The sequence below is a fragment of the Engraulis encrasicolus genome, chromosome 19 (genome assembly GCF_034702125.1).
Source record: "Engraulis encrasicolus isolate BLACKSEA-1 chromosome 19, IST_EnEncr_1.0, whole genome shotgun sequence".
In the NCBI taxonomy this organism is placed as follows: Eukaryota; Metazoa; Chordata; class Actinopteri; order Clupeiformes; family Engraulidae; genus Engraulis; species Engraulis encrasicolus.
The window spans coordinates 17,900,777-17,913,798 of record NC_085875.1 but is presented as its reverse complement, the minus strand read 5'-3'; the positions used below and the strand labels follow the sequence as shown (position 1 = coordinate 17,913,798).

The 13,022-nt window shown below is 46.7% G+C and overlaps 1 protein-coding gene across 1 annotated transcript in view; it reads right to left on the bottom strand.

Annotated features, from left to right (window-relative positions):
- scfd1 (sec1 family domain containing 1) overlaps nt 1-13,022 on the bottom strand; it is a 52,845-nt gene that overhangs the window by 3,652 nt on the left and 36,171 nt on the right. Inside the window, exon 21 of the mRNA XM_063183732.1 lies at nt 1,613-1,665. Coding sequence (XP_063039802.1) covers nt 1,613-1,665 — 53 coding nt within the window. The remainder of the gene's footprint in view (nt 1-1,612; nt 1,666-13,022) is intronic.

Genomic DNA, 13,022 nt, shown 5'->3' with positions numbered 1-13,022 from the left:
AACAAGAGATGGTTAATTACGACACATACAGTATAGGCTAATCCCATGAGTCAACAAGACCATGATGATAATCAGAGGCACAGTAGGACGTGATCACCATTTGTGTGGTTACATGTAAATGGGCCAGTTGGCTCTTTGCTGACTTCAGATTCACCAAGTGAGTGCATTAATGTTGGGTTGATATGAAGATGCATTTCTTTCTTTGGATGTTGGAGTGAGTGAGTATCTGAGTCTGTACGTATGTACAGTATGTGTAAGTCCGTGTGTGTGTGTGTGTCTTTCAGTTGAAGTGTGTTTGGAATGTGTGCATGTATAAAAGTGTCTCCGTGTGAGTGTGTGTGTGTGTGTGTGTGTGTTGGAGTTGAAGTGTGTACCGTATTTTTCGGACTACAAGTCGCACTTTTTTTCATGGTTTGGCTGGACATGCGACATATACTCTGGTGCGACATATATATGTTTTTTTTTTCTCCACGGGAGAGCACTATGTGCGCACCTATGTTGTGTTGCCTAATACCACTGATAGAAAAAATGTTACAACTAACCACAACAAAAAATTGCATTTACAATGACGACTGAATAGAAATATACCACCCAAAAGATGTTAATATAGCCTACTGCTGAGTTCAAGCTGAAATTCACTAAATATGCTGCCGAAAATGGCAATAGGGTAGCTGAACGAAAGTTTGGATGCAATGGAAAACTGTTTGGGGACTGGAGTAAAGTGGAGGAAAATGTTGTGAAAAAAAAAAGCTATCTGAAGGTTCAAGGCCCACGTCTAGAAGAAGAGCTGAATACAGGACAAATGTGTTCTCGAACAACGCGCGCGCTGCGAGTCAACGGTCTTGTTACGGGCTCCATGACATTGCCAAAGAAATGAATAGGACTTTTTGCGGAAGTCAGGGACCTCGTGGATTTATCGCGTTATGCAATGCAATCCCCTGTCGTGGAGCGCTATGCAACGCAATCGCTTCTCTATCCGAGAACGAGCGTCTGTGTTATTAAAGACAGTAAGCCGACTTCCAGGTGAAAATTGGTCATTTCCGCGAGTTTCTGACAAACGTGCACAACGTGACACTACCATTAGGCTCCACAACATGGATGAAATCCCCCTCACCTTTGATACCGTCATGGGCTGAAGTCTCAGAAAAGGGGGTAAAGACAGGCGTGCTCTGGAGACGGAACAAAGTTGCCTCGAACCCTCCCACGGTCCAAGCGCAAAACAATGCCGACAATTGAATGTTGTTCTGACTACAGGGCAACATGGCGCGTTATCACTGCTTCTTCTTTTTCTTTTTGTGGTTTTATGGCGGTTGGCAAACCATCGTGGTACATTACCACCACCTCTGAATGCGTTGCCACTGCTTCAGATGCTGGTTTATATAACAATGCCGTCTTTGAGCAGCAGTTTACCATGCGCCAGTTATCACAACATAGATTCCATGGATAGAATAACCTTTCAAAAATGTGCGACGATTAGTCCGGTGCGACGTATATATGTTTTTTTCATCTTCAAAATGCATTTTTGGGCCGTTGCGACTTAAACTCCGGAGCGACATATAGTCCAAAAAATACGGTAGGCCTATGTGTTTTTGTGCTTTTTTTCAGCTCATACCTTTCGCTGCCTCTCAGCATCTTGGGGTCAAAGTATCGGTAGTCATCCGTGTCCTGGTGATCAGACACACAAACGAGCAACACATCAGACACCAGGAATTAAGACGAGGCTTGTTTTGACACATGCAAAGTTGTACAGGCAAAAGGAACACTGAGCCTGGAACTAAAATCTCTTCATTTTTAGATTTTTTTGGTGGGTTCTTTTCTTGACTTAACTGAACAGGACAGTTTGAGAGGAAACAGAAAAGCAATAGGAGAGAGAGAGAGAGAGAGAGAGAGAGAGAGAGAGAGAGAGAGAGAGAGAGAGAGAGAGAGAGAGAGAGAGAGAGAGAGAGAGAGAGAGAGACAGACAGGGAGAATGGCCTTGGGCTGGAATCGGACTCAGGTCCCCGACATAACGGGGAATAGAAAGAAATAAAAGTGATAGGAAAGCCCCCGAGGAGAGCAGACATCTATGCAGTTCATTTCCACACGGATCATTGCACAAACACCCATATCAGTTCTCAGTTACGGTAGTCACATAGGGACTCAGAGTTGTTCACAAATGAACAAACCAACCGATAAAGGTGAAAACCTGAACTTCATAGTGGAGTTGATAAAAAAATAATAATTACACTGCGTGCAGAATAATTAAGCAACCAAGTATTTTATAATAATGATATTAACCATTGGATGCATAGTTTCCAACTCCAAGTTGTATTAACATGAAAACCTTTTGGATTTAAGCATTCCAGGTAATGCAGATGTGTGTAATGAGAGTTTGTAATCAGGTGTACATAATAATTTGCCATATTAGGTGTTCTCTGGAGAAATGGGACCAAAAGAGATCTAACAGCTCCTGAAATATCTAAAAAATTGAAATTTGAAAGTCTTCAAGAGGGATCATGGGGCTCTCTTAAAATTGGCAAGATAATGGTCACATAATGAAATAACTATCAAAAGCACTGTTACAAAGCCAACAAGGTCACCGAAAGCATGTTCACAAAGTAACTGCCAGAGATTGAGAAGAATTAAATGTGAAACTTCCCCTTCCCTCCAGTGCTGTCATATTCCAGAAATGAAACTTAAATGGAGCGCTCAGAAGAACAAGGTGTTCAATCAGACACATGACCAAGGTAAAAAAAAAAAACCTGACAGCGTCTCAACATAACCTGAAGTCAAGACCGGGTCAAGAAATATCTGAAGACAGTATTTTCCAAAGGATGTATGAAGTAGTGACTAGAGAGCGAGATTCTTGATAGACCAGGTAGATGGGCCCATGGTCTGGTATAGTTGTAGATGCGCTAACTGCATCATTTCACATTGGAAATGGGCTAAAACTCAACTCCTCAACCTATTGCTGGTTTCTAAAAGAAATATTCCTCAAAGAGCTGTAGAAGCAAATGTCTGCCTCTTTCAAGAAGACCATGATGTTTATACAGGACAATGCTCCATCCAAGCACAATTCTCCAAACCTACCAGTACACAGAAAAGGCCTACCTACTCTTCTACTTCCATAAAACATTCAGCTCTAAGATTTATGAGTCTTTTGGGTTGATTGATGGATGGAGATTGCTCAGACCTTCCAGGGACCCACTATGGTGCAGTCAAGAAAACATGGTACAAGATCAGCCATTTTCTACTGATGTTCATATGCAGGAGAGCAGAAGCTATGTTTTCATAAACTGGCTTGGGGGAGTAAGACTCCCTGAGAGGATGGGGGATTGGGAGATATGACGATGGATTGGGGAAGGTTGGGGTGTGTGTGTGTGCGTGTGTGTGTGTGTGTGTGTGTGTGTGTGTGTGTGTGTGTGTGTGTGTGTGTGTGTGTGTGTGTGTGTATGTGTGTGCGTGCAAGACAAGTGTGTGTGTATGTTTGTGTGTGTGTGTGTGTGTGTGTGTGTGTGTGTGTGTGTGTGTGTGTGTACTTGGGGGGGTGCAAGACGAGTGTGTGTGTGCGTGTGTGTGTGTGTGTGTGTGTGTGTGTGTGTGTGTGTGTGTGTGTGTGTGTGTGTGTGTGTGTGTGTGTGTGTGTGTGTGTATGTGTATGTGTGTGTGCTGGGGGGAGGGAGTAATCTTCTCGACGGCTGAGAGAGACGGCTGGTCTAGTTTCCCGTCCGCTTCTACCACACCATCCGTCCAGCACCACTTCATCAGTCTGCGTTAAAAGAGCCGCTCCCGCGCCACACTCCCTTCTACCTCTACTGCTTCTGTCTTCTGCCTCCCAGTCTCGCCTGTTATCAAACACTGCCCTGGCTGCAGCATCGCTGACACACCTAAGCCTTCATGGCCTCATTCACAATACACGACTGTATGTTCTGGTCTGTGCGTCATGCCTGGCCCCCGTGTGTGTGTGTGTGTGTGTGTGTGTGTGTGTGTGTGTGTGTGTGTGTGTGTGTGTGTGTGTGAAAAAGTGTGTGCTTATGTAATGTGTGTGTGTGTGTGTGTGTGTGTGTGTGTGTGTGTGTGTGTGTGTGTGTGTGTGTGTGTGTGTGTGTGTGTGTGTGTGTGTGTGTTTGTGTGTGTTGGCCCAAATGAGCATGTGTGGGAAGCAGGCAGCTGATGAAGCACATAAGCATCACATCAATATCTGGGCCCTCAGGGGGCCATTCTTCCTTCCCTACATATGGAGCTCCACTCCCTGCAGCCAAGGCCCCTCAGACCAGACGCTGTTCATGGGGTGCTGATGTGATGCCTCGATCTGGGGCAGGGGCAGGGCCAGCGGCAGGGTGGGGAGCGATATGGAGGTATATTATATAGCAAGGTATCAGGGCCGGATTAAGATGGTCTGGGGCCCCCCTAGGCTACAGGTTCCTGTGCCCCCCCCCGCAAGGCAAATTTCGTGACAAATTTGCATAGACAGTGTCATCATTACGAGATAGAAATGAAGGATAACATGTCTAGCTACTGTACTCAATATGACATGATTTTTTTCAATATTGCATCCTGTCACAATTCACAATTTTCCTGTCACCCATCACAATTTCTCACTATTGGCCAATCAGGGAGCCCCTGGCAGGTGGGGGCCCCTAGGTTGCTGCCGTATCTAGCCTGTGTGTTAATCCGACCCTGCAGGGTATACTGTGCGGTATATGGGGCCCACTTGGCCAGTGTGCTTTGTAATCTTCAGTCCTCCCTAGTCTGGTCTGGTCTAGTCTAGTCTGGTCTAGTCAGCCTCCCCTCTCAACTATTTAACCCAAATCAGTCAACCGCATAGCGCTGCGCACACTCTGCCATACACGCGCATGCACGGCACGCTCGCACACACGCTCTCATGCACACAACCCTGGGGTGGCTATCATTCTCCGTCGCATTCAGTCTCCCTCTCTCTCTCTTTCTCTCATTTGTATTTCGCCCTCTCATTCACTCATTTCATCATTCTTCATAGTGTGGTGTCTTAGACCAGTGTTTCCCAACCAGGGGTACGTGTACCACTAGGGGTACGCGAACACATTGCAGGGGGTACTTGGAAACATGTAATTTTATCAAATACATGTAGCTTAGTTACATTGGGATAGAGAAAGCGGTATAGAACTTGACTTAGGGGGTACTCATGGCACAACGAAAAGGCTTGGGGGTACACAAGACAAAAAAGGTTGGGAAACACTGTCTTAGACGCTCGCCTCTCAGCCTCTCTCCTCCTTTTTCTCCCTCACATCTTCTTTCTCCACTCTTTTTTATGTCTCTCATTTCGCCCTCTCACTCATTCTCTCCCTCCCTCTTCTCTCTCTCTCTCTCTCTCTCTCTCTCTCTCTCTCTCTCTCTCCATCTCTCTGCTGGGTGCTCTCTGCAGTGTGCGGGACACACATAATTCATCGGCAGCTCGCTGAAAGAGGAGCTCCAGCAGCGTTCCACCAGCTCGGGTAGCGGAGAGAGGGAGAGGAGAAGGGAGGGAAAGGGGGGACGAGGTAGAGGAGGAGGAAGAGGGAGGGAGAGAGGGAGAGGGAGGGAGAGAGGGAGAGGTAGAGAGAGGGAGAGGCAGAGGAGTAGGGAGGGTGGGAGAGGGAGATGAGGAGAGAGAAAGGAGAAGGAGAGAGGGAGAGGTGGAGTTTGGGAGAAGCCGAGGAGGAGGAGGAGGAAGAGGTGGGAGAGTGAGGGAGAGATGGAGAGTGGGAGACGCATAATAGGAGAAGAAGAAGAAGTGGGGGAAGTAGTGGAGGTGAAGGAGAGAGAGGCAGGAGAGTTGGAGGGAGAGAGATGCGGACAAGGAAAAGGCAGAGGAGGAGAGAGGTACAGCTGGTTGGAGTGTGGGAGAGGAGGGAGGTGGAGGGTGAGAAGAGAGGTGGTGGGGTGGTGTAGGGGTTACAGGTGGAGGCATAGGAGGTGGAGGAGGCTGGTGGTTTGGGGGCGACCGCTCACTCATCCAGAGAGTGCGCAGGTCAGATGCCCAGAATATTTGTGCTATCGGCTTTCTGTCCGTCGGTGGCTATGATACCTAGGCTGGGCAACTGAGCCCAGAGAGAGAGAGAGAGAGAGAGAAAATGATGGATAGAGAGGGATGGTGTACGAGAGCGAGAGAGAGAGAGAGAGAGAGAGAGAGAGAGAGAGAGAGAGAGAGAGAGAGAGAGAGAGAGAGAGAGAGAGAGAGAGAGAGAGAGAGAGAGAGAGAGAGAGAGAGAGAGAGAGAGCATAAAACTCAGGTGCAGAGACAAAATGAGACTGATGTAGGCAGGGAGAAACAGAAAAACAGACCCAGAAAGAAAACCCAGAGAGAGAGGTGGAGAGAGAGACAGAGAGAGAAAGAGAGAGAGAGAGAGAGATGTAGAGAGACAGCAATAATTCAAAAAGTAACAGAGAGACAAGAGAAGGGGAGAGAGAGACGCTGCAACAGAGGAGCAGAAATTGTTTTCCCACACCAAAGCAAATGTCAGATGACACCTGAATTGGAGAGTAGAGGGCTGAAGAGTGATTCTGTCCCTGTACGTGTGTGTGTGTGTGTGTGTGTGTGTGTGTGTGTGTGTGTGTGTGTGTGTGTGTGTGTGTGTGTGTGTGTGTGTGTGTGTGTGTGTGTGTGTGTGTGTGTGTTTGCCCACACATACAGTACATTTGTGTGTGTGTAAGCGTGTGCGTATGCAGTCTACATTTAGTCTATACATTTTGTGTGTGTGTGTGCGCGTGCACGTATTTCGTGTGTGTGAGTGTGGGCACGAATACATTTTGTGTGTGTGTGCGTGTGTGTGTGTGTGCACATGTGTGTGTGTGTGTGTGTGTGTGCGTGTGCGTGTGCGTGTGTGAGAGAGAGAGAGAGAGACAGAGAGAGAGAGAGAGAGAGAGAGAGAGAGAGAGAGAGAGAGAGAGAGAGAGAGAGAGAGAGAGAGAGAGAGAGAGAGAGAGAGAGAGAGAGAGAGAAGGGAAGGGGACATGCAGGGCCCTGCTGCTGCTGCTGCTGAATGTGAATGTGGCTCCAGCTCCAACACACAACAGCAGCATTGTGCAGATGCAGCCTCGTATGGCACCGTACTGTGCACTACGCTATGCTATGCTATGCTCCCCACTGGAACTCCAGTAGCTGAGAAAATGATAATATTGATTATGCCCCAATTCAGCTTCCCCCTGCTCCTCTCCTCTCCTCTCCTGCCTGGTTGTGGAAGGCAGAGGCTGAGCACAGAAGAGGAGACCAAAGCTCCCCTTCCAGCCAAGGAAACCAGATGCTGCAGTCAGGCCCACCGACAGGGTGGGGGGAAAAGGGGTCAGTTGTCCCAGGCCGAATTTAAAAAAAAAAATATATATATATAAAGGGGGGGGGGGGGTTTGCAGTATTGGGACCCCATTACATTGTATTTTTATCGACACACACAGGTGCGCACATGCACAGACACGCATGTGCACAAATCCGCGCCCTTCCAGATGATTTTGTCCTGGCCCCGGGCAACGCTATGCGGGGCCCTGGCTGGCTGCAGCCTGGCTGACCAACATGCCTCACAGACAGACACAGAGACATACTGTAGTGAACGCAGCACAGCGCAGGCTACCGAGTAACACAAGAGAGGGAACAGAAAAAAAGAAAAGAAAGGAAGAAATGAGCCAGAAAAAAGGCGCTTCTCTTCTCTTCTCTTCTCTGGGCTGTTTCTCGTTTTGCGGCTTCTGGTGTGATTATGCCAATTCCTGATAATGTGTGTGTATGTGTGTGTGTGTGTGTGTGTGTGTGTGTGTGTGTGTGTGTGTGTGTGTGTGTGTGTGTGTACTTTACTGTTCATGTGGGTTTGTATACGTGGCTGTGCATTTGTATTTGTGTATGTCTGCGTGTGTGTGTGTGTATGTCCGTCTCTGTGTGACCGTGTGTGTGATTATGCAAATTCATGTATAAGCGTGCACATGTGTGTTCATGTGTGTGTTTTGTGAGTGTGTGTATTTTTTTTGGGATTAGCATAATAACACAAAGGAGGTGGGCTGTGGGGCTGGACTCACTGGTGGCTGCTTGCTCTGTGTGCGAGTCTGTCTGTCTGTCTGTCTGTGGGTACAGCTTTGAACACCAAAGCGGCCCCTTCTCCACCCTCACATCCCATAACTTCCCACAGATTGAAGGAAAGGAAGGGGTTTGGTTGTTGTATGAGTGTGCAGGTCTGTGCGTGTGTGCACCCGGTGTGTGTGTGTGTGTGTGTGTGTGTGTGTGTGTGTGTGTGTGTGTGTGTGTGTGTGTGTGTGTGCTTCTGAGAGGCTGCTATGTAGGGATGGATAGTTGTGGAGCTGAGAGTCACTGAGCAGTTACCAGGGCTGCAGCGGTGGGAGAGCGGGGGCGGGGGCGTGCAGGGGGGGGGGCAATCACAAGTCAGTAGTGAGTGGAGGTGGTGGTGGTGCTAACACAGGGATGTCAAAGTAGTGCCCAGGGGCCTTCTGTTCTGGTCTTCTTTTTTATACTTTCCCCTTCTCCTCCCCTCAGCTCTAAAGCTTAACTCAGTGAATCCTTGGGTGCCCGATCACTCCACTCCTCCCCTTCTCTCAGGTCTTTCTTCTATCACTCCTCTCCTACAGTCTCTTTCACTTCTTCAGCTTAATTCAGTTCATCCCCTTGTTTTCCTTTCTGCTCCCTCTCTCTTCCCTAAAGCATTATTCAGCATAGTATTGGAGGCCCGAGTCCATTCCTTCCTCTCATCTCACTCTCTCCTCTTTCATATAAGCAACTTAATTCAGTTTATCCTTAGGCCCCCCAGTAGCTACGCGCCACTCCTCACTTTCTCCTTTCCTCTCTTCTCTTCTTTCAGCCTTGCAGCTTAATTCACTTTATCCTTAGACACCCAGAGGCTCCGCTCTACCTCTTCTTTCTCTCTTCTCCTCCTCTTCCTTTCCTCTCCTCTTCTCCTTCGGCTATGCATTTTAATTCAGTTAGCCCCCCCAGTGGCTGCACTTCACTCCTCCATCTCTCCTCCACTCTTCCCTTTGCTCCTCTCCTCTCCTGCTCTCCTTTCTCTTCACCTCTCTCTCACTCTCCTCTCCTTCCTTTTCAGCCATGCAGCTTAATTCAGTTTATCCTTAGACATGCAGTCAAGTCCAGCTTCTCTCCTCCTCTCCTCTCCTGTCCTGTCTTCTCTCCTCTCCCCTCTCCTCCCCTATCCTGTCTTCTCTCCTCTCCTCTCCTCTCCTCCCCTCTTTCAGCCATGCAGCCTAATTCAGTTTATCCAGGTGGGTCACGCAGAGAGACCTCTGGCCCCTTGCTTGGGGGGCCCAGAAGAATAACCTACAATCAGTCAGTCATGAAGGCCTGCTTGAAACCTATGGAGCCGCCACACAGCTCACAGTGGGGTGCCATCCATGACTGACGTCTGCTTTAAAACACACAGACAGTTTTGGTTAGTGCAGGGCACACTCGTGAAATTTGGTTAACGCCGGGGAATGTGAGGAGAGAGAGAGAGAGAGAGAGAGAGAGAGAGAGAGAGAGAGAGAGAGAGAGAGAGAGAGAGAGAGAGAGAGAGAGAGAGAGAGAGAAAGGAAGAAGAAGGAAACGGGCCCCTGGTCTTTGCTTATTATTAGCCCATTGGTTGTTTGGGTTCGTATTGGTTTCCTTCCATTTTGTCACTCAGTCACTCGATGAAGACCTGCAACAACGGGCCCTACTGTCACTATCAGTCACACTCACGTGCACACATGTGCACGCACGCACGCACGCACACACACAATTTCGACAGGCAACAGTAGGTGTTATGACCTCCACAATAATCAGATCTAGCCAACAGAACCCACCCAATGTTTAACTGTACCCAAAGTTATGCCACTGCCCTGGAGAATTCAGCTACAAAAGACTCCATCTACTCTAGACACCACCAAGCCTGCTGTTATGGGCTAGCAGGAAGACTAGGCACACCTGGTGTGTGTGTGTGTGTGTGGGTGAAAGTGGAGGCAAGGCAAAGATGAGATACTAGCACAGATACAGTGTGCGTGTGTGTGTGTGTGTGTGTGTGTGTGTGTGTGTGTGTGTGTGTATGAATGTGATGCAATGAGAGGTGCAAGGGTAATCTCTTCTTACAAAAGGATAAGATGCTGTCTTGCTTCGTGTGTGTACACACACACACACACCAAGTCCTAAGATGCTCTCTAGCTCCACACACAGCTCCAGAGAGTGCAAGATGCTGCTCCGGCAAGTGTGTGTGTGTGTGTGTGTGTGTGTGCAACAAGCTCAGAGCACGGCACACACACAGCATCAGTGCCAAACCGCTCCTTAATGCGATAAAATAGAAAGCCTTTGAACTGCGGCAACTGCCATTCGGAAATATTTAAGAATTAAGCCACAAGGACTTGTGTTCAAGTTCAGTTCATCCGTGTGGGGTGGTGGTGGTGGTGGTGAAGGGGGCGAGGAGGGAAGAACAGAGTTTTACTCCCTCATCTTTGTGGGAACTGAACTCAGCTGACCGGTGGGTCAAATCAGCAGGAAGAAGTGAGCACAAAAAGAGGAGAGAGAAAGAGAGAGTGAGAGAGTGAGAGAGCGAGAGAGCGAGAGAGAGAGAGAGAGAGACAAAGAGAAGAGACGAAAATGAGGGAGACAAATAAAGAGGAAATGAAAACAAATCTTTTCCCCTCTGAGCTTAGGCGCTCACCTTTCCCACCCCTTCTGTCTGTGTGTGTGTGTGTGTGTGTCTGTGTGTGTGTGCACGCGTGTGTGCGTGTCTGTGTCTGTGTCTGTGTCTGTGAGCAGACTCTTTTGTGTAAGTATGTATGCGTGTTGAGCAGACTCTCTTGTGTGTGTGTGTGTGTGTGTGTGTGTGTGTGTGTGTGTGTGTGTGTGTGTGTGTGTGTGTGTGTGTGTGTGTGTGTGTGTGTGTGTGTGTGTGTGTGTGTGTGTGTGTGTGTGGACAAGACTCTTCTTCCTCTGAAGTAAAACCACAAACACACTCAGCGGGAGCTGGAGTCGGAGCACTAATATGTCAGAGAGACCCTGGAGTCCCAGACCTTTTGATGGACCGACATTATAAAAAGTAAAACAAAATATCCCAAACGTCGACGTGACAGGAAACAGGAATTAGAGAGGGACAGATGGGGAACTAGAGGGATGGAATGATGCAAAGATACACACTTAGTAAAGAGTGATGGGCAGATGGATGGACAGAGGGAAAGAATGACTGACAGACGGGTAAATGAGAAAATCATCCGTCTGTCAGCGATGGACATAGCCTGGTTCCTACCAGACCTCTGTGTGTGTGTGTGTGTGTGAAGCCCCCTGGTGGAGCTCAAACACACACTGAGGTCTGGGAGAATGTAGTAGGAACCATTTCTCCAGTCAAAAAAATAATTGAGTTGAATTGAATTGAGAGTATTGCTTCAATATCAATGGCACCTCACATTGAGGAGTCGCAGGACATTTTCTAGACTACAACGCATTTCACATTATTATGCAAATGACATTTTTTGCCGTTTTCCCAAATAGTCAATAGAAATGACAGTCCTCATAATTTTCAAGTAATCAGCCATTAGAGTACAATTCAAAAGTTTTTGAATGAACCTTCCAATGATAACGGTATTTTTTTAAATAATAAAAAACTTCAAATGCCCAAAATGCTCTGTTCCAAATTATTACGCAAAACAGTTTTGTAGTGTTGTAATACAAATGTCTTTCTTTTTTCCCATTTACATCAAAACAGTTGGCATTTGGTACCTTCTAAATTACATTTCGATGTTCAAAACTTGGTCATAAGCTGTAACTGGAATGCTGCGTTTAACATTGAAGTCAATGGCAGGGCATTGCATGGGAATTATGGAAGCCCAGATATCCTTGATGCTTTGCTCTCAGCTGTTTTTGTTTGTTTGGTCTGGTGACCCACACTTCACTCTTCAATATACCCGTAGATTTCCATGCCACGTGTAGGTGCTTTGGAGGTGATGACATTCTAACTCATCAGACATAGCATCCCATTCATTTTCAATGGGGTTTTATGTCTGGTGCGTTAGAATGTCATCACCTCCAAAGCACCTACACGTGGCATGGAAATCTACAGGGTATATTGAAGAGTGAAGTGTGGGTCACCAGACCAAAAAAACAAAAACAGCTGACAGCAAAGCATCAAGGATATCTGGGCTTCCATAACTCTCATGCAATGCCGCTACCATTGACTTCAATGTTAAACGCAGCATTCCAGTTACTAAGACCAAGAGCTTATCACCAAGTATTGAACATTGAAATGTAATTTAGAAGGTAGCAAATTCCAACTGTTTTGATGTAAATGGGAAAAAAAGAAAGAAATTTGGATTACAACACTACAAAACTATTTTGCGTAATAATGTGGAACAGAGCATTTAAAGTTTTTTATTATTTTAAAAAATACTGTTATCATTGGAAGGTTCATTCAAAAACTTTTAAATTGTACTCTAATGGCTGATTACTTGAAAATTATGATGACTGTCATTCGTATTGATTATTTGGGGAAACAGCAAAAAATGTCATTTGCATAATAATGTGGAATGCGGTGTATATTGATACTGTAGAGATCAACAGAAAACGTTTTTGAAGGAATTTGTTGATATTGAAGCAATACATGCTCTGGAATCCTGCTACAGTCTCCCAGATTTAGTAGTGGAGCTCAAGAAGCTGCGCAAAACTACAGGATAGTATTCTCTTTAGCCCACCAACCCCTAGAACCAATCTTGGAAAATTAGCATTTCAATACAATGCCCCCTCAACCGGGAATGAACTTCAGAAACAGCTAGGACTAGACGTCTTCATTCCATTGTCTGATTTTAAGTCACGTATTGCGGATACTTTGCATTATCAGTGTAAGTGTTTTTGAGGTTTGGTGGTTAAGGTTAATATATTGAACAAATTCAGTGTAGCATGTCTTCTGCTCATCTTGTAAGTGTCTGCTATGTCTGCTTTGGTCTATGCTTCTTGTTATGTCCTTGTTGTGTGTTTTATCTCTGAACCTGTATCTATCCTGTTGCCCTACTCGCTATGTTTTTCTCTTGCCATTCTTGCTGAGTATTGTGCATTTGTGCTGTCTGGTATGGTG